This window comes from Pantherophis guttatus, chromosome 3 (genome assembly GCF_059756535.1).
Source record: "Pantherophis guttatus breed Tessera chromosome 3, ASM5975653v1, whole genome shotgun sequence".
Lineage (NCBI taxonomy): Eukaryota > Metazoa > Chordata > Lepidosauria > Squamata > Colubridae > Pantherophis > Pantherophis guttatus.
The window spans coordinates 153,868,181-153,892,251 of record NC_142065.1 but is presented as its reverse complement, the minus strand read 5'-3'; the positions used below and the strand labels follow the sequence as shown (position 1 = coordinate 153,892,251).

The following is a 24,071-nucleotide window of genomic DNA, read 5'->3' as shown; positions in this document are numbered from 1 at the left end:
CTATAGAGTTTGTAGGAGAAAAAAATCAACTGCATAGGATAGCTTTGAATGTTTGTGCTGGTTTGTATTGAAGGAAACACATCATATATAATATATTAAAAAATAAGAAAAATAAGAAGGAAAGTATCTTTAAAAAAAAAAAAAAGATGTGTATTTCCATTTTTCTGTCCATGAAGATGTTTATGCAAGTAAAGGAAATCTGTAAGTGTGTTAGTCTAGTGTAGCTCAGAAACAGAATCAGATTTGAATAAAAGGATCCTTACTTACACACTTTGCATTGTTCTTTCTTGTTATCTCTATATATTTCTATTTCAGTAAATAGAATTTCTCTCATTTGCAGATATATCCCTTCCCCAATACTTTAATTATCCTGTATTTTGTGGTTGCCAAGTAGTGACTAACAACTAAATTGAATTAATTTCTTAATTTGTGCCAGTGGGATATAAATCTGCATCTATAAGTGTATTCTTCTGTTTATGTGTGTTCTGAACATAAAGCAAATAATAGTTTTGCGCTTTGCTTATGTTTTATTTCTAATTAATCCATCCTTGGAATCTGTATCTTTATAGCTGACCTCCTTGCAGGGAAGAAAGTGCCTACATATCAGCGATCTGAATCTACCTGTCAGCTTGATGTCACAGTAATAATTAATCTGATTAATTAAAAAAAAGAGTAGAAACAAGCTCCTTTCAGTTCATCCTTTGGTTATCCTCTCCTGAATGTGACTGTGGGGCTCCATGCCTGACAGCAAATCATATAGTGACTAGCTACCAATTAAGAGCTTATACAGGAAGAAAAACAGATTTTCTCCAACTAATAAATATTGTGCTTAATTGGAAAAATAGTCAAGGTATTAATATGTAGAACACTTATTCCATTCTCATAAACCAGTATATTTCAAAATATACCGTATAACTTATATATAATTTTTTGTATTCCTCATACATTGCAAAATTGACTACGTATTTCCATCATATGTGTACCATAGTATTATGTGCTCCTTTTATATGTTTTTACTACCATTACCCCAGTGGTGAAATCCAATTTTTTTTACTACTGGTTCTGTGGGCGTGGCTTGGTGGGTCTGGGCATGGCTTGGTGGGCATGGCAGGGGAAGGATACTGCAAAATCTCCATTCCCACCCCACTCTGGGGCCAGCTAGAGGTGGTATTTGCTGGTTCTCCGAACTACTCAAAATTTCCGCTACCGGTTCTCTAAACTGCTAAAAATTTCTGCTACTGGTTCTCCAGAACCTGTCAGAACCTGCTGGATTTCACCCCTGCATTACCGATATACTCTACAGTACCATATGATACATACATACATACATACATACATACATACATACATACATACATACATAAATCCTAAATAAGTTAACCTGCCCATCCTGTAGGCATAACAGGTTTTATTTCCACTTTGCAATTCTGGTTGAAGAAACTGTTGGTTGTTCAATTTATATGGTCACAATTTCATCATTTGAAGCTTTATTTCAATTTAGCGCTCAACTTCACTCCACGCCAAGTCATAGCGGCTCTCAGTATAATAAACACAAAAAACACAGCATGGAATCAAACAAGATGGAAATTGGTTGCCCAATGCAAAAACACATTCAACAAGGGGTTTCCCTCCATCTCATCCCAAGGTTTGGGAGAACAACTAGGTCTTCTGGACCTTAGGAAGCCCCAACAGGATGGCAGCCACATAGATTTCAAGGGGGGGGGTCTCATTCCAGAGGGCAGGTGTCACTGGGAAAGATGTTGTGCTGCAGTCTTTGGATTAAATCAAGAACTGCTCATCATACCCAGAGGAAAGGTTTGAATCCAAGGAAATTGGACATCTACAGTTAGTGAAATGAAACATTACTAGAAATGGCAAAAGATAAAGAGTTAAGTTAATGGATGGATCTTTCCTTGAACTTCTGGCAGAAACTGATTTAATGCTCAGTCTGATTTAATGCTGAGATATATGTTCTATCACCATATGTCCAGTGGTGGGATTCACCAGTTGTAACAACCAGTTCACTGCATGTGCACTCGCTTCGCTCACATGTGCACCAAACTCGCACTTCCGTGCATGCACATTACGATAGAAAGTTACCTTCTACTGAATCCAGAGTGAGTAAAACAGCTGAGGCGCGACAATCCGCTCTGCTGCACCTATCAGCTGGGCTTAAAACGAAAGAAATATAGGTAGATTATAGCACGGGGCAGGCGGGCAAGCCCACCTGATCATCGGAGCTACCAGTACGCCCGAACTGGTCCGAACCGTCTGAATCCACCCCTGCATATGTCCTGCCACTCTGATAATTTTCAATCCCCACTTTTCTTTGAATCCACAAATGCAAATTTCACATATGCTTAAATGTGTGGGCAAGCAAACATCCGCAAGAGAACTGCACTCCTTAGGCAGGAAAGCAGAAACATATTATGAATCTGTTCTGGGGAAAAAAGAGGATGTTGTCAGGCAGCCTAAAAGGACAGAGATTAAGAATACCTCTATTGCTGCCATCTCAGCTTTAAATCTCTATAGCATAGTCACAAAATTCCTTTTTTTTTTTCTTTTGCTCTGAATCATCTGGGATGGGAGGGTAGTTAAAGGAGTCCCATTTTAGCTTCTCCCTATTCCCCCAACCTGTCAACTCGCAAAGCATCCCTGGCCTGCTCTCGAGTTGCCATAGGCAAGGGGGATGGGAAAACGACGAAGCAGCATGGCAGCCAAAAACAAAAGCACATTCCAGACATCTCTCTCTCAAGGCTGTCTCTCAGGGTTACCCACAGCAGCTGGAGGGGAGTGATCTCTACAACACTCAAAATTGCTCTGTTGGCAAATGTGACTGATGACACACCCTGGGATAGGGGGGAAAGAGAGTCAAGTCTGGGCCGTAAATTACGTGGGGTGAGAGTTGGCTTTACTTGGAACATGCCGACATTAATCTCCTAATAAATAACTGGATTTCTTTTGAAGCCTGGCTTGAGGCTCATGATTTAATTAGGGCATCCTGACACAACCATTCTGTAAGTTATATTATTTACAAAACTTTCTCAAGTAGAACCCAGGTCCGGGGGCATCCAAATAGTGATGGGTCAAAAAAATTAAGATAGTAGCATCAATTGCAGAGTCTCTTCTTTACTTTTTCAGACTCTTATCCCCAGGACATCCCAGTCCAATTCTATCCATTCACTGTCCTAATTGCTTAAAATCAACTGGATATCATTCTGCCCTATGAAACATGTTTAAATGTTTTGATTTTATTTTATTTTTTTTTAAAAAAAACTCCGATGGCTTGAAAAGAAATTTTGTTCAAATAGCTCTGAGTTGAAGTATTGAGTACTTTTATTTGATGTCTCGGTTGTGGTACAGTAGATCATGAATACACGTGGGGAGTTAAATTGATTGGAAATGGTTTAAGATGACTTGTAAAAATTAATCGGTTTGCCTACTGTGAAGCACAAACTTACAGCATTCTTTCAAAATTTGTAGAGAGAAATATTATTAATATATGCACATTTTTATCAAGAGCTAGTGCTGTTCGGTCTTTTAAGGATACCTGACAATCTCCTTGGTATTTTATTTGATTGGCATTCCACCTTATTTCCAGACAATTGGGATAATATACAAAGTATTTTCTCCTCCAATTTCTCTCTATAAGAATCCTATGGAGTAGGTTGGGCTGGGGGAGTAAATGGTCAAGACCAGCCTGTGGCTACGTTCTATTTCCTTGTTTGTAGCCTAAGTCCAAATATCAGTCCCTGCAGAACAATAGGGGTGTCAATGGGAACACCTACAGCAGGGGCAGAGACTGGGCTGGGGGAATGGAACAAACTACACATGGAACAGACAAAACAGAGGTGGGGGGAATCCTTCAAATCGCTGTGTGTGCTAAGCTTTGGTCTGTTTCAAGCTTATAAACTGAACTGCTGGTCCAGACATAGAGATGACATCATAATAGGATGGGGATAGCTGATAAATTTCAGGAATGCTCCAGACTGTGAAAGGATTTGGGTACCCTTGGGAGACAGGCCTGTGTGCTGGAATTCACTATTACACAATGGAAAGCTATGTCTTAAAGGAAAGCTGATAGTGCATTTAAATGGAAAGTTAATGAAATAGGGAAGAGGGAGAACTAATCGACTGATGGAGCGAGCCATGATAAAAAGTGCAGGAATAACCATGAAGAAAATGGAATAGAGGTAATAACATACAAGGATAAAACGAATGCTTAAGCTGGTTCAGGCTCAAGTCCTATGGAAAACTGTGCTGAATTTAATTGGAAATAACAGTACTGTAGATTGTAGGGGAGAGCATTCATTCATGAAACAATGTTAAAAAAAAATTAGGAAAATTTCTTGGGGTAGATTTTCTGGAGACTACTGAATTCGGTTCTTAAATCAATGAAAATAACTTTTTTTAAAAAAAAAAAGTCAGATTAAACAGTACAGGTAGTCTTCAATTTACGGCAACTGAGCCCAAAATTTCTGTTGCTAAGGGCGACATTTGTTAAGTGAGCTTTGTCCCATTTTATGACCTTTCTGGCCACAACTGTTAAATGAATCGATGTAGTTGTTAAGTTAGTAACACGGTTGTTAAGTGAATCTTGCTTCCCCGTTGACTTTGCTTGTCAGAAGGTCGCAAAAGGGGATCACGTGACCTCAGGCCACGGCAAACCATCACAAATATGAGTCAGTTGCCAAGCATCTGAATTTTGACCACATCACCACGGGGATACTGTAATGGTCGTAAGTATGAAAAACAGTCATAAGTCACTTTTTTCAGCATTGTAACTTTGAACAGTCACTAAACAAACTGTTGTAAATTGAGGACTACCTGTGTTATTTTAAGAATGAACTGAAATGTTGGATTATTATTATTATTTGTTAAATTTATTTGCTGCCTATCTCTTTGTGGGGCCACTCTAGGCATCTTACAACAATAAAAAGGAAGAGATGAAAAGAGTATGAACAGAAAACCAGATAGCCCTCAATTTATAACCATTTGTCTTGTGATCATTACAACAGCACTGAAAAAGTGATTTATGACCATTTTTCACATGCACAAACGCTGCAGCCTTCCAATGGTTGCATGATCAAAATTGGGATGCTTGACAACTGGGATGTATTTACGACAGTTTGAGATGGGGATGATATGTGATCACCATCTGCAACCTCCTCAGCTGGCTTCCAAGAAGCCAAGTCAATGGGAAAGCCAGATTCAACTTAACAAACACATGATTTACTTAACAACTGCAGTGACTCACTTAACAAACTGGGGCAAAGAAGGTTGTAAAATGGGGCACAACTCACTTAACAACTGTCTTGCTTAGCAATGGAAATTATGGGTTGTGATCGTTAAGTCGAGGACTACCTGTAAGATAATATAGATTAGAACAATAAAATAAACAGTGAAATGATGAAAAAGATGAAACTGTGAAAGAGATTGCAAGCTGGCAACAAGTATGTCTGGGTCCTATATTGAAGATTCCTTCTGCAATGTTGAAGTCTAGCTAGACATTATGAAGAAGCTTATGTTCTACAAATGTTAGGGCCTCCAACAACTAAAAACAAAGAATGATACAAAAACACAAAACAGCAAAAACGACAACAACAAAAGAACAAACATGGAAGAGAAAACCAACCTAGACGAGAACAAAGAAAAAGAAGGGGAAGGGGTGTCAATCATCCTCACTAAACACCTTCAGGGCTCTTTGAAATACTAGTAGAGTGGAGGCTGTTCAAATCAAACCACATAATTACATCTAAGATGGACTATGGTAATGCACTCTATAGGCCAGGGGTGTCAAACTCACGGGTTATGGGCTGGGTGCGTCATGTGCTGACTATGCCCACCTCCATTTTAGCGAAGGGGGAGAAAGTCGCAATACATCAGGATGTGACACGTTTGACACCCCTGCTATATCATACCAATGTCCCATTTCACCCTCTCTCTCTGTCCCTCCGTCTATCATCTATCTATCATCATTTATCTGTTTCTGCCACATCCCTGTGATATTGTCCCCAACAAGGCTTAAGTTGGCTTTAGCTGCATCAGTACTAGAATGGTATTTTTCACATACAGTATTCTGACATTCTCCAAGTGGTGCAGTCACACATTACTTTGTGTAATTGCACCAACAATGCAATTTCATACTAATTCAAAGGAATGGCCTTTCATTGCAGCAGCAGAGAATAGTGAATTGAAGACTTTCCAGAAACTCGGCTAACGGTATAGCCACCTCTATTATAGCTGCACAGATACACAGGCCATTTAAAGTCCTCAGTGGCCCTTCTAATTAGCCTCTTCCCAAGATCAGTCAGGGTTGTTGGCAAACACTAGTGTTCCGGGTGGGATAGACACCCCCCTCACTTCTGGAATGTTCTTCTAAGAAGCAAATAGTTGACTCCATTTCCAGCTGCTCTTCTGATAAATCAACTCTCAGGTTGGCTCTTGGCAGTTACTTTAGAATTAAGTAATATACAATGAATACTATTATATTTTGCTTGAACAGTTGTAATTTAAATCAGTTTGCATGTAACTTTGTTGGTGTTATTTTACTCCATTGGTTTGAAAGGCAGTTATGAAATGGATTAAATAATATATAAATAAAGAATCCCCATTTTCCATGGTGATTCAAAGCTACTCCTTCGATATGCTGTCTAACTTTACTCTCCATTTGCTCAACCGCTCATTGAAAAGCCTGGATGGGAATGAAAATGAAAAAAGGTGGGTAGCCCTAACAAATCTTCTGATCTTTACAAAGTGTTCCTGAAACCCAAAAATATAGACAGTGAATGGTTGTTTGAAAATAGTGGCTGCTTTATGAAACTACAGTTGAAGCATAGGAAGTGCCATAAACATTGCTTTAACCTATAATCTGATTTCTTTGGTTTGGGCTTAGTTCAATAAATGAAGTCAACCACTGTGGCTGGTAAAGCATAGTAGTATATTCAACAAATCTCATTTAAAACAAACCATGGGTTAACGCTGGTGTATTCCATCTTTGAGAAATGCCATAGCCTTTCCTTTAAGGATGCAATAAACTTTTTAGCTATCAGCAATGGATAAAAAACATTCTGCTGAGACCAGATACCACTATCCTGTTGTGCAAGTTTTGTCACATACCTTTGTCATTCTGGTCCAAGAAGGCCCAGAGTCGCCTTGGGGCGAGTTGAGCGGCAATAATAATAATAATAATAATAATAATAATAATAATAATAATAATAATAATAATACCACCACCACCACCACCACCCAAAGGGCTACCCCGCTATTTAGAAATTCTAAATTTGCCGGACTTGAACATTTTGACTCTACAAAAAACCACCTTACTCGGAACAGCTTACATCCTCCAACGATACCTTAACAGTTCCTAGGTCCTTGGTTAGGACTCGAGCTGCTGAGCTATTAACCAGCCTCAAAGGCTGTGAATCTCACTAAAGATTAACCAATAATAATAATAGTAGTAGTAGTAGTAGTAATAGTAGTAGTAGTAGTAGTTCTAAAATCTTATATGATATTCCAAAAACTTCTGGGAGTCTGGGAGTACTACTTACTGAATTTCTCCGTTCTTCCATAGCATGTGTTTTAATTACTAATACCCTTGCTTTCTTAATGTTATAGAAATGAGGTTTCGATGAGCAAAGTTCTGTGTGCTGGTTGTAAAAGTCTGTTTTTAATTTCAGGTCATGTTCAGCGTTCAGCCTTTTCTCAGTTTGGATTTGAGAATGACAAATAATGAAAATCTATTTCCAGTAGGTTTTTATTCTACTGTAGCAAACATGAAAGGAGTATACAGATGTTCTGTACAGCAGAGATAACATCTAAAATACTTTAAAAAACAGTCCTTATTTACAAAAACCTCTAGTATTAGAATATGTGATAAGACTACTGCTGTGGTTGTTCCCAAGGAGCAAAACTGCAGGAACTGATGAAATAGATAAAAATATAGCTGGGGCTGGGGTTAGCCCTTCTCTCATGAATGTAGTTGAAGACCCAGGCCAAATTCTATGGAAGAAGTAGGTTTAAAAAAAATATCAAGGTGGCCATCACCATTCATTGACCCTTTTTTATTTTGCTATATATAAAAAGAAAGTGGGTAACTGATCGCTTCTGTAGTCCCGTTTTGACTATTTTAACACAACCAAGTCAGGGACACCCTTATACAGGTAGTCCTCAACTTACAACAGTTCACTTAGTGACCATTCAAAGTTACGGCAGCACTGAAAAAAGTGACTTACAACCATTTTTTAAACTTATGACCATTGCAGCATCCCCATGGTCACATGATTTATTTGGATGCTTGACAACTGACTCACATTTATGACCGTTGCTGGGGGGGTTGTCACGTGATCTCCTTTTGTGACCTGACAAACCAAGTCAATGGGGAAACCAGATTCACTTAACGACTGTATTACCAATTTAAGAACTGCAGTGATTCACTTAACCACTGTGGCAAGAAAGGTTGCAAAATAGGGCAAAACTCACTTAACAAATTTCTCACTTAACAGTATCAATTTTGGCCTCAATTGTGGTCGTAACAATCTGTAAAATATGCAAGGTTGTGGGGTTTTTTAAAAGTATTTTTGGAGCAAACCATTACAGCATGGAATGGAGTGGCTGTTCCAGCAAGAGAGGTCAACCGAAGAACACCTGGTAGCTGCTTACCTGGTCTGATCCTTACACAATGAGGGTGGGTCTCCTGAAAATGTCAAATTAAAGTAAGGCCAATTGTATCCGGAACAATGCCGTGTGGGATTTAGCAAGCCGATTCTGTAGGGGGGGGGTGTCTCTGCTGTGTGTATGTGCTTTGGTCTGTGGTTGTTTGTTTTTAAGCGATTGCATGTCTGCTGGTACAAATCCTGGACAGGCCTGTGTGTGTGTGTGTGTGTGTGTGTGTGTGTGTGTGTGTGTGTGTGTGTGTGTGTTATTTCAATTAAGGCTGCAGCCAGAAGTAGCTGGCATCTGGAAGCGAAGGGAGGAGGGAGATTTTCTCCCCCCACCCACCCACCCCCAGCGACTGAAACAACAGCCTGACTAAAAATAGCCCTTGTTTTCTGTCCTGCCGCTCCTTGCAGCTCGGTTAGTCATCGCCGATCCCTAAAATAAAAGTTCGGTCCTGGTAGCCCGTGTAAACAAACTGGGGAGAAGGGGGGACGGGGGGGGAGCAGAAGGGAGTCCCCTCAGCTTGGCGACGGCAGCCGCCAGCCGAGCCAGAGCCGGGGCCGGCGGGGTCCGGCGAGCAGGCAAGAACATCTGGCGGTGGGGCCAGCGGCGCGCCGCAGCGAGGCGGCCAAGGTTACTTGGCTGCAGTTCTTTGCGAACTCCCTCGGCCTTGGAGGCCGGCCACGGTCGCCCCGGCAACGGCATTAAACAGGAGGCAACAGACCGGGGATCCCGTCATTTCGGCGCAGAAGAAGGCAGCAAAGAAAGCATTCAGAGCAGACAGGAAAGGAGGGAGCCGCTTCTGGTCCCCGCGCCGCAACCCGGCCAAAGCAAGAAACCGCGGCCCTCGCCCCCCGCGCCGCAACCCGGCCTTGGGGAGGGAGGGACGGACGGACGGGGTGAAAGAGGACGGGGGCTTGCAGCTCCGGCCAACGGCCCAGCCGCATCTTGCCCACGCCAAGCGGGGCCTCCCGCTGGGGTGACCCGGCTGGCGTCGAGCTGGGCTTCTTCCTGCACCCTCGTGGGGGATGCGAGGGTCAGTTCGTGTCCCCGTGGCGGATAGACGCCCGTTTCCAAAGATGCGGCCCTTTCCCACGAAAAAAGAAGCCAGGGCGCGCCTGGCAACTTAAAAGGCGCTAAGAGGAGGAGGAGGAGGAGGAGGAGGGGTTTAGAAGGGGCAAAGGGTGAGAAGAGAGGGCGGGCGGGCGCGTGCTAGTTCAGCCTCATCTCAAAACAGAGGGTGGGGGAATAGGGTGGGCTCAGCAGACAGGACGGCGTGCTCATTGCAAGCCATCCTCGTGGGATTTGCAACCCGAGAGGAGACCCGAGGACGACGTATCAAGGGCGGGCGCGCGCTGGCGCGCACTTACACACAGGAGCGAGCACGAGGACAGTGGTAGATGGATCTGCGTGACCGCCTCGGGGTTTCTGAACCCTGCATTTTTAGATGTGTGGAGCCCCTTCACACGGGTCGCCGTGGGATGGCCGCCAGTTCTCCGCATTTAACACCGTGAAGCGGTATATAAATCTAAGTGCTATTGCTATTGGGGTCTTCTGGCGGCGAATCAAAGAAAAAGGAGCGGTCCTCCATGAGATCTACCGCCTCACCCCCGTCATGGTTTAATCATGGGGTCGCAAATGTAATAGCGAATAAATTTTTCATCCATCTCCGCATTTGTAATTCAAGAGCATCTTTTTTGCGGGCAGCTCAATTTTGTGTTGCCGAAAATGGAGAGGATGGCAGTGGGGTGTGTGTGTCATGTGTAGTAAGTCCGGGTCCGCAGCTCTGGAGTGGTAAATGGTGGGAACTGTGCTGTCCTTGGCAGTGCAGGTGGCCAAGATTATGAATGCATAAGCGGCTATAATCGTTTCTGCACAGGAAAAGTACTGACAAGGAGTGGTGTGATTCGGGTGTGCATTTCGATTGTGCAGCCCTTCCTCGCAGCCTGCAATATACGTTGTTTGGACGTCCGGACTTAACATCTGCTGACTAGTCGGTGTACACGGTCAACAACTCATATTCTCTATTGCAACTAAGTTAGATTGCTTTCCTCTTCTCTTTACAAATCGGCCTAATCAATGAACTGCCATTTTACTGCTGGGGAGAGTCAAAGGCGGGTTCTCAGAAGTCTCCAACTGGTTCCTCTACCTGGGAAATGTAGAGGAACACTGCAGGCTGCAGTGTTGCAAACGGAACGGGAAGTTGGTTACTCCAAAAGTCACCAAAAACTAAACGGACAGCTAGCGTTGATCACTCCCCACTTACATTCTTGCTCACTTTTTACCCGATCCCCGCCTACCCACAATGAAACCTTTTCACACTTCCCCGAAGCCCGAGCCTAAGAATTTGGAAAGGGTGAAGTCATTTCGACAGGCACACGCTGGGAGAAGCTGCCTAAGAAGCAGGGGAAAAGGAAACGGCTGGAAGACAGAAATACTGCCATTGGTAGTGGATCGCAAGAGGGATTCCCTACCCCCACCGCCAAGAAAGTGCATGGAAAGCTCACAGAAGTACAATTCCCATCAACTCTCGCCAAGACTTTCTACAGCTGCCACAAAATCAGGGCCACAGTTAAACCCGAGCTCTCAACTACCGGGGACTTTAAGCGGTTTGGAAATAAGCTAGAGATGGAACTATTCGTTTTTATGGCACGCGTTTAGTACTGTAGTTGTACTGCTGCCCAGTGTGCTCTGCACAGAACCTAATGGTGATGATGCCTACTGCAGTTGGCCTTAACCACAGTTACCCATAGTTAATGCCCATGTAACTATTAGTAGCAAAGAATCCGGAATGTTTGATGCAGTGGAGACGAGGGCACTCGGTTCACAAGTGGCACAGATGAATACATCCCATAACACAGAGCAAGCTTTTGCATTTCAAAGAAACTTATTGCAAGGAACCGCGAGAGGACCCCTTTTTTAATTAGTTCCTTCGAAGCTGCACGCGCGGAAAAAAGCACGGGCGCTCGCCTTCCTCCTCTTCTCAACTGCAGGGGCGCTAAACTTTGCACAACAGCGGGCGCACGTGGCTGCCACAGCGTGGCTCCGTGGCAAGTTCAGCGCCGTGGCTAAAACTTTCTGTCCGCAGGAATTTTTGGCAAAGAAACGTCGCCCCCGCTACGATTTCTATTCCGTTCGGTCAACTGTGCAAAACCGATTCCCGAGATGGCATCTTTTTTTTCCCCGCAGAGCAGAAGGATCCGAAAATCTGACTTCCCTTTTCGTTGCTTTGGCTTCGCCGCCTTTTTCCTCCCCCAAGAAAGAAGAAGGAGCTTCTGTTTGGAACTCCAAGCATGGTGGAATTAATTTGTTTCACCGCCCAGTTCTTTCTTTGCCAACCGGAAAGGAGTTGTGATCTTCCTTTTGGCAATTGGGAAAGGAAAAAAGAAAAAAAGCTTGGTGATACAGTAGATAGCGCCTGCCTTGGGAGACACGCTAAACAGAAAATGGGGAGTGGAGAGCGCCACTAACAGGGACTGCAGCCTCTGCTGTCCATTTCATCGGGGGTGGGGGTGGACAGCACCTTTACAGCGGGAGGAGCTCCAAGTTTAAAACTCGATCTACCCGCACTGCTTTGGAAAGCCGCTCAACGCTGTTGACAGATTTACAGAATAAGAAGAATGTCAATGCAACTAATGGGTTGGGACTCTTCCCGGTTTCTCAGTACTTGCACAGAAACGGGTCTTTCCTTGCTGTTGCTTGCCAATCGGCGCTCTTTTCCAAATTTCCAGAGAAGTCGACTTTTTTTTAAAGTCTCCACGATTTCAGCACACATAGGCTCCCAAACCCTTCTTCCATCCCTCCCGTAGTTACTGCAGGATTACTGAAACTAAGGGAGTTCCCCATCCCCCCTGCTCACGTCATCCTCAGCCCCCCCCCTTTGCGGCTCCTAAAGACTCTCGAAAAGCCAATGGGCTGCTTAGGGTTGGGGGGGTTATATGGGCTCCTTTCTCGGCCTCCCCGCTCGGCTTCCAAGCTTCCCCCCCCCCTACCGTCGTTCGGCTCCTTTGCAAAGGCAGCCAAGAGTCGCTCGCGGGAGCTGTGACATCACGGGGCTCTGGGCGGGGAGAGGGGCTGGGAGGGGGAAGGAGGGAGGGGGGGTGTTTTCCAGCTTTAAAAAGGCAACCAGCGCCGGGCTGCCCTGCGTCAGAGAAAGCCCGAACGAGATTCTGCAAACTTCCCTGAGCAAATTAAAAGCCCCGGTGTCGAATTAAGGCGGCCGAAGAGAGGGAGCGAGGCGCGCGCTCAGACTTGAAAACTTCCTCGAGTCGGCGGGCGGGCGGGCGCGCGCTCTCTTCCCTTCTCCCGGGAGCCGGAGCCCTCGTGCGCTCGCCTTGCAACCCCTCCCTCGCGCGCCGCCTCTCTTTCTCCTTCCCCCCCCCCGGCCCGCTTCGGGACGCCTCTCGGAGGGGGGCCGCTGCCTCAGAGCCCAGCGCCTCTTTAAAACTTCATTCCGAAAAAGTCCTCCAATAAGCAACAGCCGCCGCCGCCGCCGCCGCCTGGCCTTTCCAAGGCTGCGGTTGACGGGGCAGTGCCAACCTCAACTCTGCCCTTTCTGCCGTCCTGAGAGGCGCCGGGTGGCATAAGCGGGACGTTGGACCGAGAGAGAGAGACCACCTCTACCTCTTCTGCCTTCCCCCGCCTTCGCCTTGGGCGAAAGCGGATGCCCGGCGGTGATCCTGTTAACTCCGAGCCGCTTCGTGCCTCCAGAGCCAGCCGACGGAGTGAAAGAGAAACTCGGGCTCTGCTTCCAGCCGCAGCGCACGCAGAATGAAATCGGCCGAGGAAGGTAAAAAAAAAAAAAAAAAAAAAGTCGCGCTCAGCCTGCGCTGCTTGGCTCCCTCCGGCCGGCCGGTTTCCCTCTTCTTTTGCCTCCTTCTTCTTTTGACGGGCGTTTGCTTGCCTCGCTTCTGAGCGCAGGCTGAGGAGAGCCGCACCGGGGGAGGGGGGGGAAACCCGGGAGGGACTGGCCGGCCGAGTCGTGGCGCTGACGGCCGAGCTAGGGAGGAGGAAAGCGGTGCCCCCCCCGGGTGTTTCCCCAAAGCCGCCCCGAGGTTCGCCTGCTGCGACGTCTTGCCAATAGGTGTCTCCTCCTCCCCGCGCCTTTTGGCGAGTCCCTCGCTGAGGAGAGACTTGGTCTCCCGTGCATTTTGGGGCGGTGGTGGGACAGTAGTGGTACCTCGGGGTCCTTTAGGGTGGGCGAAATTGCCCTCGGCTGGGTGAGGCGCGGGTAGGTGGCTCGGATGCGCGACCGAAACCGGGGGAAACCCGTCGGAAAGCAGAGCGGCAGCCTTGGGAAACCAAAGGAATCTCAGGGAGCCAGTGGGAGTTTTCGGTGTGCAGCTGTCGGGCTGCCCAGGTCCTCGTACGTGTCAATGCCTCACAGAGTTACTAACAGTGTGCAGAATTCATTCCAGCCCATCCAATTACTTGTAACCACTAAATGCTAACATTCTGTAGCGCAGGCTGAGTTATGATGAAATGCCTTTTTTTTAAAAAAAGCTTTGATAGAGCACACCCTATAATTTAAACCGCTTGTAAGGTTTACCCAAAAAAAAGTTCTCTCTTAGAGTCAAGGAACAGTCGGAAACCTCAAAAATGGCACTGGTGCCACCCACCCTTTCATACTGTCTGCTTTATTGGTTGGGTTATCTTAAAAAATCCGTTTTGTTTACTAACAGGTGTTTCAGCCATTCCGACTGTAAAGCCTACTTTTCTGGTGTGACAGCTTAGGTCCTTATGAAGAGGGTTTTTATTATTATCATTAGCAGTTGCACAGAAGCAAAGGGAATGCCTCTTGCTAGGTTTTATTGAAGCAATTCAGATGTAAGTGGTTTGGAAACAAAAGCACTTCTGTCTATAAACAAGATAGATTGGAATAACTGGATTTAAGCAGATGGGCAGCCCAATCATATTTATCCTGACAACACTGCGTGCACGCTATAACATTAATACTATCTCTTTGGAGAATCAGTTTTTATTAGAATTTTGAATTCAATAGAAGTATAAAAATTGAAGAAAAACAAAAAGAGAAGACAGGAAAAAAGAAAAAAAGGAAATTAAAATTATGACTTCTGCTCATTTTTCTATCAAGTAGTGTCATTTTGATATCACCTCGATTTGCTGAGCACAGCTATCCTTTCATACCATAAGTTGAAGAATTCAGTTTCCCTTCCTGTAGTACAGAAAGTGTATAATAAACATTAAATAACAACATTCTTGCATAGAAAGATAAGCAAAACCAGAATGCTTTACTCCATTACGAGAATTAGTACTAGTTACTGAGACATATGAAGAAGTTTTGATGTCCATCTACTCAAAAGCTTTGTGTTGCTTACAAAAAGTACAGTGTGTGGAATGAGAACAGGCCTGAGGTCACATCCATCTTTTCTAATGATCTTAAGGGGTATAGAAAAGCCATATCTTCATTGTTCAGAGAAGACTTCTATTTGGAAAAAATAAATGCTTTGAGTAGCCTCTGGATGAGAAAATGGATTATAGATTACATAAATATAAGTTAATTTAGAAATTACTTAAAACATCCGTGTGCTCACTGTACAAAGTCATGAAATCCCTTCCTTGTGGATTTCCCAGATAAAACATTGTACTCCAGACATTGCTAAGAAGGCAAGCCAAAATTCCAGAAATAATGTGATCCTATGCATATTTAGTACGGAGAACTTTTGAACCCATTTGAAGTCATTCCTGAAATGTTGAGGTTTTTTTTAAAGCTTGGCATGGTAGTATCCCATGTGACTTGAGCATGTTGTGTGCATGAAGGACCCTCATACCAGGGCTTCTGTTCAGACAGATTAAAGTCCCTTCAAATGTCTTCACAGCCCAAAACTTACTTTAAAAGATTTCTCATGGAGAAAGGCAGATACTATCCAGAAGATGGAGATGCAGTCCTGGCTGAAATCCAAGATAACATGTTGGGTTCCATTGCTAGTCTGTTTGATCAAAGTGTCAGATAGGCAGCATTACAGGTACTCTGTTTTTGCACCAGTATTTTTACTATCTGGATTGTTTCCTCCATAATTAAATTTATTTATGCAGAAGCCCACTGTTATCTACCATATTTGATTACCAATTGTGCTCTGAATCAGAAAATGTTCAAAGGCCTCCTTTTGAACTAATTCATGCCTTTATGTACTCGGTTGCAGAACATTCTTGTTGCTATCTGTCTTTTTGGGGCTGGATAAACAGTCTGGTCTGACTTCAGCAACTGCCAATCTTGATGGCTGTGGACATTGGTGTCCGCCAATCTTAACTGAAAACATCAAGGAACTTAAGCAAAATGAGGCGCTTCCTCAAAAGGAGAACTCAAACCTGAAGGTCCAGCGCAATGTGGACCTCTGGGAGAAACAGCAGATATTTAGCTACTAAAGTCCATGTGGTTCAGAGACATTTGTGGATGAAGATGTGTGGATAAGCCTAAATTCTTGGAAACAACTAGGTTTTCTGTCATATTTTGGGTTGATAATAGAAACTAAAGCAGAAGTTAATGAGGCTACCCTGTTTTTCTTTAGAGAAGGCTCATGCCATTTTTAGGCTTTTTAAAAAGATATCTTAAAGAATTTTACAGGCCCATGTAGCTCTTTTATTCTTTCTTGCTCACAAACATGCACTTAGATCAGAAGATTGCAATTAAAATATTTCTGCTTTGATTTTATTTCACTTGGGCCTGATCCCATCTGATGAAATTGCCGCTTCTGAGTGGCTTCCATACGCTTCTGTGTGGCTTCCATGGATCAGTCCACCCTGTGTAACCAGCTACCTGCTGTTACATGAGAAGCCTTTCTTAGAAGCCACATATTCCAAGGTCAGGTCTTTTCTGCTGCTACAATCTAGTATTATGCTACTATGTGGTTCAGCATTGACTGATTTCTTTTAGCTACCACATTACAATTTTTTAGATTGCCCAGACTTTTAGATATGCTTATTTGTGGGATTCCTGTTTCATTTAGTTAATCATTGGCATATTTTGACATTTTCTGGAGTTTTTAAATTACCTATTGTTTTATCTGTTTCATTATATTTTATGATAGCCGTTATGTATCTGGATTCAAAATTGGAACATAGGTCTGAAAATGTCATTAATTGATTTACTACTATGTGCAGCTAGAAATTAATGTTTCTTCTTTAGAGTTGATATAGAAAATTGTCAGAAGATAAAGACAGACTGAGAAAATTTTCACCTTGACTCTGGGAGGTTTGCAGTGTTGAAATGTGGGACGTGCTAAAGCAAATCTCAAAAAGGACCAGCAGAAAGAGAGGGGGACTGCATATACTGTCAGTTAACGACTTTTTAACAAGCTAGACAGTTGTGTTTAATATGCATAATATGTTTTTGACATTCCGTGGACAGTTTTCATTGTGGAAGATCATAGTAGCAGAAAGAATGCTACTATAATTAAGCCTTACTAAGGTTCTGAACTTGAGAGAAAATTAAAAACAGATAAAAGTACAACATTACACATATGCTTGAAATGATTTATGGTTTACGTGTAATAGGCACCACATTTCCAGTTGTTTAGTGGACTTTTTAACCACTGGTTTATCTTCCTAAACTTTAAAGCAAGCAATCCAATGAATTATCTATTATGGAAAAGCACAAATGAGCCCAAAGCAGTTCTGAGCAACTTTGATGAACTGTGGGAGACGTGCAGTTTCCAGACTCAGGAAGAATCAACTGGTGCCAGAGGACTATTAGCAGGATATATTGATGGTAAAGTTCTATTTTGGTTTGTAAGTCATATGAATGTGTTCCATAAAGATAGTTCTCAAATGAATATATAAACCTGTGCAACAGAACAGATAGCAAGATCACCATTTGCTTTGCACTGTAATACCATAATTGTAACATTTTGTCATTAGCCATACAGGCTAAGCTTGATAGGAATTCTCCAAACCTCCTGGAGGACATCAAGTTGTCTGTGTGGTCTGAACTGTATTCTCTCTTGCATAAAAAAAATGGTTGGTCAATAAGCCATATTCCTCTTCAGAACTTCCTGTACCTTAGGTAGATGAACTACTTGTACTATGTTTCCACTTTGATAAACATATCATTTTGATAATATTGTAATAATAATGTGGATAATAATAATAACTGACAGCAAATGCCACCTTTGCAAAGAAGCTGAAGAAACAGTGGACCATTTAGTTAGCAAGAAGATCACACGGACTGATTACAAACAGTGGCATAACAAAGTGGCAACAATGGTGTATTGGAATATCTGCAAGAAATGCCATTTGCCTGCAAGCAAGAACCTATGGGGCCATAAAATAGACAAAGTAATAGAAAATGAAGACACTTAAGTGCTTTGGGACTTTAGAATTCAAACAGACAAGCACCTGCCACATAACACTCCAATTTAGCAATTGTTGATAAGTAATACAAAAAGATTTAGATAGTGGAGGTGGCAGTACCTGGAGATAGCAGAATAGAAGAGAAAGAATGGGGGGTGGGGGGTGGAAACACAAAATGCAAAGACCTGCAAATGGAAGTAGAATGACTATAGCAAAAGAAAGCAAAGACAGTCCCAATAGTGTAGGCACCTTGGGTGCAATCCCAAAACATATGAGCGCTACTTGAATACCATCGGCATTGACAAAATTACTGTCAGTTGCAAAGGACAACATTTCTTGGAATAGTTTACATCCTGTGACAATACCTTTAACACCATCAAATAACATCTGCCTATCCCAGGTCCTTGGGAAGAACTCAATAGGTAGATAACAATGCCAAATCCAGTATAAACATCTGGCTGACTGTAACCATAATAAGACGTGAATAGCAAAGTACAAATATAATTTAAAAGTTTGACAGAAGATAGATGATAGATAGATAGATAGATAGATAGATAGATAGATAGATAGATAGATGATAGATAGATATGCTAATTAACAATATCACCGAACCTGAGATTGCCTTTGTAGAATCTGTGGCCTTTCCCAAATGGGCTTCAGAAACAAAAGAAAAAGAAAGTAAAGTTCATTGATGCAGAATGTTAATAGCTGGTAAATATTCCTAGCTAAAATCTGTCCACAAAATTTCTGAGCATGAGGGGTTTAAGGTTTTATAGTATTTGCCGAGAGTCCTCCATCCAGCTTTCTACACCCTCAGCATTTTGAGAAAGTTTGCCAGGTTTGTTTTTACACTGAGTATTGATGACATACTAAAAATATTCTGTAGAACCTTAGACTAATAAGATGGCTGGTGACTAAGGTACCACCAGATTTTAACTTATGCACCAGAGACAAATTCCTTGGGCATCCAATCATACATGGCCAATAAACCTCTTCCCTTCCCTTCTTCCCTTCCCTTCCCTTCCCTACCCTACCCTACCTTACCCTACCCTGAAATGTCTTAAAATTATCAATTACCTTTTTGGCTTCATACCCATTACTAGAATTTTCCAGTTGATACATATTTCTTTGGTCAGATATTCCTATCCCACTTTTTTATCCAAGAACTGAAGGCAACTTGCATGTGGATCTTCCTTTATTTTATTCCCATAACAAATATGAAGGTGGTTGAATTTAACTTTGGTCCTAGTCCAATAGTAACTCACTACGCTGGCTCAATTTCCCTCAAAAAAGCAACATGTGAATCACCAGTCTGATTCATTTACATCTGATCAGGCTATTCCCAGGTGTCCAATCAAGAGCTTATGAGCATACTGGATTTTTCCCCCAGTGTGTTTTGGAATGCAGAACTTTATATGTATGCATTTGAGCAAGAGCCGGCTAAAATATATCTATTAAAATATTAGGCAAATACGCCTGTCAACATCACACATGCAACATCTCATTTCTCAGCACCTTTTTCCTTCAGGACATACACACACACCACTTCCAGTAATCAATATAGTACTGTTCCATTTTATGTTAATTTTCAACCATTGTATCATTGGTATTTTACTACCAGTTCCCATTCACAGGAAATGAACTAAGCAACACTTCACAATTCTTCTATATTCACTGATCTCAAAACACTTCCAGCTTTGAGGCCCAGTTCTCAATTGGTGTTCTATGACACATTGTTTCTTTCCTCCATGGATACATTCACTAAGAATAAATTCCAAAGTCAAAATTTCATTTTTTTTCCTTATCCTATAGAAGATGGTCTCCAAGCCACAAGAAATTTAGTAAAACTATTGTCTCTAATCAAAGCAGTCAGTTTTGCCATCTCAGCTATCTCCTTCACTTTCAAAACCTATTCTTCCATTGTGGGTATATGTTCCTCTTTCCATCTTTGTGCATAGAATATCCTTGCAGCTAATGTCATTTATAAAAACAAAAGTCCCATGTTTTCTTTCCATTTTTTTAGCCACCATCCCTAAAAGAAAAGCTTCAAGTATCAATTTTACATCCATTTTCAAAATTGGATATATATCTGATTCCAAAAATTCTTAGGCCTCATTACGTATTCACCAAAGATAAAAAGTACCTTTGGATTAATTTACACCACTCTTCAGTGGAACTTCCAGGATGGATTGTAAATGAACAAACAAACAAAAACCAACTCCAAGATAAATTATACAGTGTTGCTAGTACGTTACTAAACGTGGGATAATAAATAACTCTTGCTCAATACCAAAAGGATTAAACAATGTGGCACCAGACATCTTTCTCTTAGGAAGCATTCTAGAAATAAACATCACACGTTCTACATAGGTAGTCCCTGACTTACAACTATTTGTTTAGTGAGCGTTCAGAATTATAACAGCACTGAAAAAAATTACTTATGACCATTTTTCACACTTATGATCATTGCAACACCCCCATGATCACATGATCAAAATTCAGACAGTTGGCAAGTGGCTCATTTATGAGTTGCAGTGTCACGAGGTCATGTGATCACTTCTTGCAACTTCCTGACAAACAAGTCAATGGGGAAGCCGCAATCACTTGACAGTCGTGTTACTGACTTAAACAACTGCAGCAATTCACTTAACAGCTGTGACAATAAAGATCGTAAAATGGAGCAAAATTCACTAACATCTGTCTTGCTCAGCAACAGAAATTTTGGGCTCAATTGTGGTTGTGAGTCAAGGACTACCTTTAGTTGTCACTCAGTTTACTTTGGATTCTAGAAGCACAGATTAGCTCAACGAAGATTACTTCAATCAATGGTGGGCAAGTTGAAATAGGAATACTGTAGAACTTCCTGCTGTTTTTCTAAACTTTCTGGAAGGGGTTCACATTCTGTGCTAAGAGGGGGGAAATTATTTAAATGCATGAATTACAATTATGCCAATTAATTAAATAGAAATTTAATTACATTTAAATAAAGTTTAATTTATTAATCCTTCCTACTTGTTTCCATCTTGCTGCACACTTTTTAATGTTCTTAAAAAATATTCCTATCCCAATTCCACATTGCTTTAAAGATAGACATTGCATGCATGTACTGATCAAAAGCTGGGGTAGTTCTTTTAGTACTGATGACTACAGCAGAAATTTTTGGGGTTATTGCTACAGATAGCCAAGTTCCTCTTAGTGTCTATAAACTGGAGACTGCATATTTCCTCATAGAAATCTGATCATTATAGTCTCACTTGGATTATTCTTTCTGGCATATTGTGCCTATTTATTTTATTTATTTATTTATTATTTATTTATTTATTTATTTATTTATTTATTTATTTATTTATTTATTTATTTAATTTATATACCGCCCTACTCCCGAAGGACTCAGGGCGGTGAACAGCCAAAAGATAAAATACACATAGTACAAACGTTAAAAAACCATTTAAAATACATTAAAAACTTTGGCCCAAAACAAATTTAAAACACCCCAATTTATAAGACAAATTTAAAAAGTAATTTAAAAGGGAAGTTAGGCCAGGCCAGCCTGCTGGAATAAGAATGTTTTGAGGGCACAGCGGAAAGTGTGCAGATCCGGGATCCTCCGTATCTCCGGGGGGAGCTCGTTCCAGATGGCAGGTGCCCCCACAGAGAAGGCTCTGCCCCTGGAGGCCACCAGTCGACACTGTTTGACTGACGGCACCCTGAGAAGCCCCTCTCTATGGGAGCATACTGGTCGGTGAGAGGCTACTGGTGACAGAAGGCGGTCTCGTAGATACCCCGGTCCTAAGCCATGGAGCGCTCTAAAGGTGGTAATCAAAACCTTGAAGCGCACCCGGAAGACCACCGGGAGCCAGTGCAGCTCGCGCAGGAGGGGAGTCACATGGGAGGGCCCTGTCGCTCCCATAACCACCCGCACAGCCGCATTCTGGACCAGCTGGAGCCTTCGGGTGCTCCTCGAGGGGAGCCCCATGTAGAGAGCATTGCAGTAGTCCAGGCGGGAAGTGACGAGGGCATGAGTGACCGTACTTAACGAGTCCCGATCCAGCAACTGGCAAATCAGGCGAACCTGATAAAAAGTCCTCCCGGCCACAGCTGTCAAGTGCTCTTCTAAAGACAGCCTAGAGAACCATATCATGGTATACCAAATTATTTTATCACAATGAGACAAGAACTATTGAGGTTGGAGCAAATTTTACTTGTTTATTAAAATCTGGTTGCGTGTCACCATCTACCCTTCATTCTAGTTTTTACTATCATATCATTTATGCTTAAGTGGATTGAATTAGGTCTATCCATGTCCAGTGTTGAGTTTCAAAAAATGTTCTTTAGTAATCCTGTTGATTCATCCAAACAGATTATAAATAAGTAGTTTTATTAAGTATTGTAGTCTGCTTCCATTATTTGGGGAAAATCTTCCATTAATGTTCACATAGGGCTTTTCAGTCTGCAATCTAGAGCTCATGGCTGTGACTGACATTAAATTAATATATAGTGGACAACTTTTGGCTTCAACAGTTTTTGTATACCTTACTTCTAAATGGATTGTGCCTTATAGTGTCAGATTTAAACCTGATATAAAAATTATCTTGCTTTTTATATGTGTGTATTTCACTTAAGGGACCAGAAAGATGAATTAATAGAAATAGCAATTCCTTACCTAGACCTGTTGTATGGATTCCATTTCACTAGTGGGTTTCAATTTCGGCCGCTACCAGTTCGCTTGTGGGTGTGCACATGCACAATGCTTCTGCGCATGTGCAGAGACAGCTGGGCGAAGCCTCCCGCCACCGCCGCTACTGGTTCTCCCAATCCGGGGCAAACCGGTAGCAACCCACCACTGGTTCATTTGTAAACATTTTTATCAACTCAAAAATATGAGACCAGAAATAGGCAATCCACAATCCCAAATATTGAAAATATTTTCAACCTGAGTTCTTTCTTGAATCTTTTGTTCTTGTTAGCACCATAGCTATGATGAATCTTGATGAACCCATAAAGCTTCCTGGGTTCTTTTGCAAGAAAGCAGATTATTTTCAAGTTCAACTGCTTCTCCAACCATGAATAAAATTGTACACTGGTGGTGGAGACTCTGTCTTATTCCAGGGATCCTCAGATTTCCCACTTCTGGAGTGAAGTCACCATCTTTTGTCCATCATTTTTGGTTGCCTTAAAGCAATGATGGTGAACTTATGGCACGTGTGCCGGAAGTGGCACGTAGAGCCATCTCTCTGGGCATGCCAGCTGTCGCCCATTGCTCTTATGGGTTCCGGTGTACACATGCATGCCGGCCAGCTGGTCTTCACGCACGCAGGAGCACTAGAAACCAGAAGAGCAGCTCCCTGGCGCGCATGTGGGCACCGGGAAGCTGAGCTTCTGGTTTCTGGCACATGCATGCTCACCAGAAACCAGAAGACCAGGTGATTGGCGCACATGTGCATGCCTGAAACTGGAAGCTCAGTTTCCTGGCGTGTATGTGCGTGCCGGGGAACTGTTCTTCCACTTTCTGGCTCTCCGTGCACGCCGGGGAGCTGTTCTTCTGGTTTCTGGCGCTCCCCCGCATGTGCCAACACTGCCTTAAAATATGGCATTGGCTTCATTTCAAAACCAGGGCAGAATAGTGGAACACTGACTGCAGAACACCATTTTTATGCTCTCTCATTGGCCAGCTAGAGGCAGCACTGATCTACTCATGAGAAGCAATCACGAGGTACTTCGTAGGAGAATGAGGAAGATGCTGGATATGTATAGATATAAATAAATATATTTGTCAAAAAGATAGGACAGATCTGCTGTTAAGAGTAATGGAAGGCATTGTGATAAGAGCCAGCATTTACCAAAATATTCATGTTTATATTTGTATTCATTATTTATATTCTTATAATATTGAATTACTAGATGGGAAACCAGGAAGAGCTGTTTGATGGAGTAGGATAACTATTGCAGAAAATGTGTAAGGCAGTATATCATTTTCTAAATGGAAATTGGGAGAAGAATGAGAATAATGGCTTTCATGGAAAAATGATATTTTCCTGATGATGGACTTTTCAGGTCTCAGACTGGAAATGGGATTCCCATAGTCTACAGAGGAATACCATTTC

The 24,071-nt window shown here is 42.5% G+C and overlaps 1 protein-coding gene across 2 annotated transcripts in view; it reads left to right on the top strand.

Moving 5' to 3' along the window:
• The first annotated feature begins 12,654 nt into the window (after nt 1-12,654).
• The window catches only part of NFATC1 (nuclear factor of activated T cells 1), a 141,725-nt gene continuing 130,308 nt past the window's right edge, over nt 12,655-24,071 (top strand). Inside the window, exon 1 of one of the 2 annotated variants that reach the window (XM_034429323.3) lies at nt 12,655-13,447. In XM_034429323.3, the coding sequence (XP_034285214.2) occupies nt 13,429-13,447 (19 nt within the window). In that variant the 5' untranslated portion in view covers nt 12,655-13,428. The remainder of the gene's footprint in view (nt 13,448-24,071) is intronic. The other variant, XM_087890375.1, reaches the window with a different exon arrangement.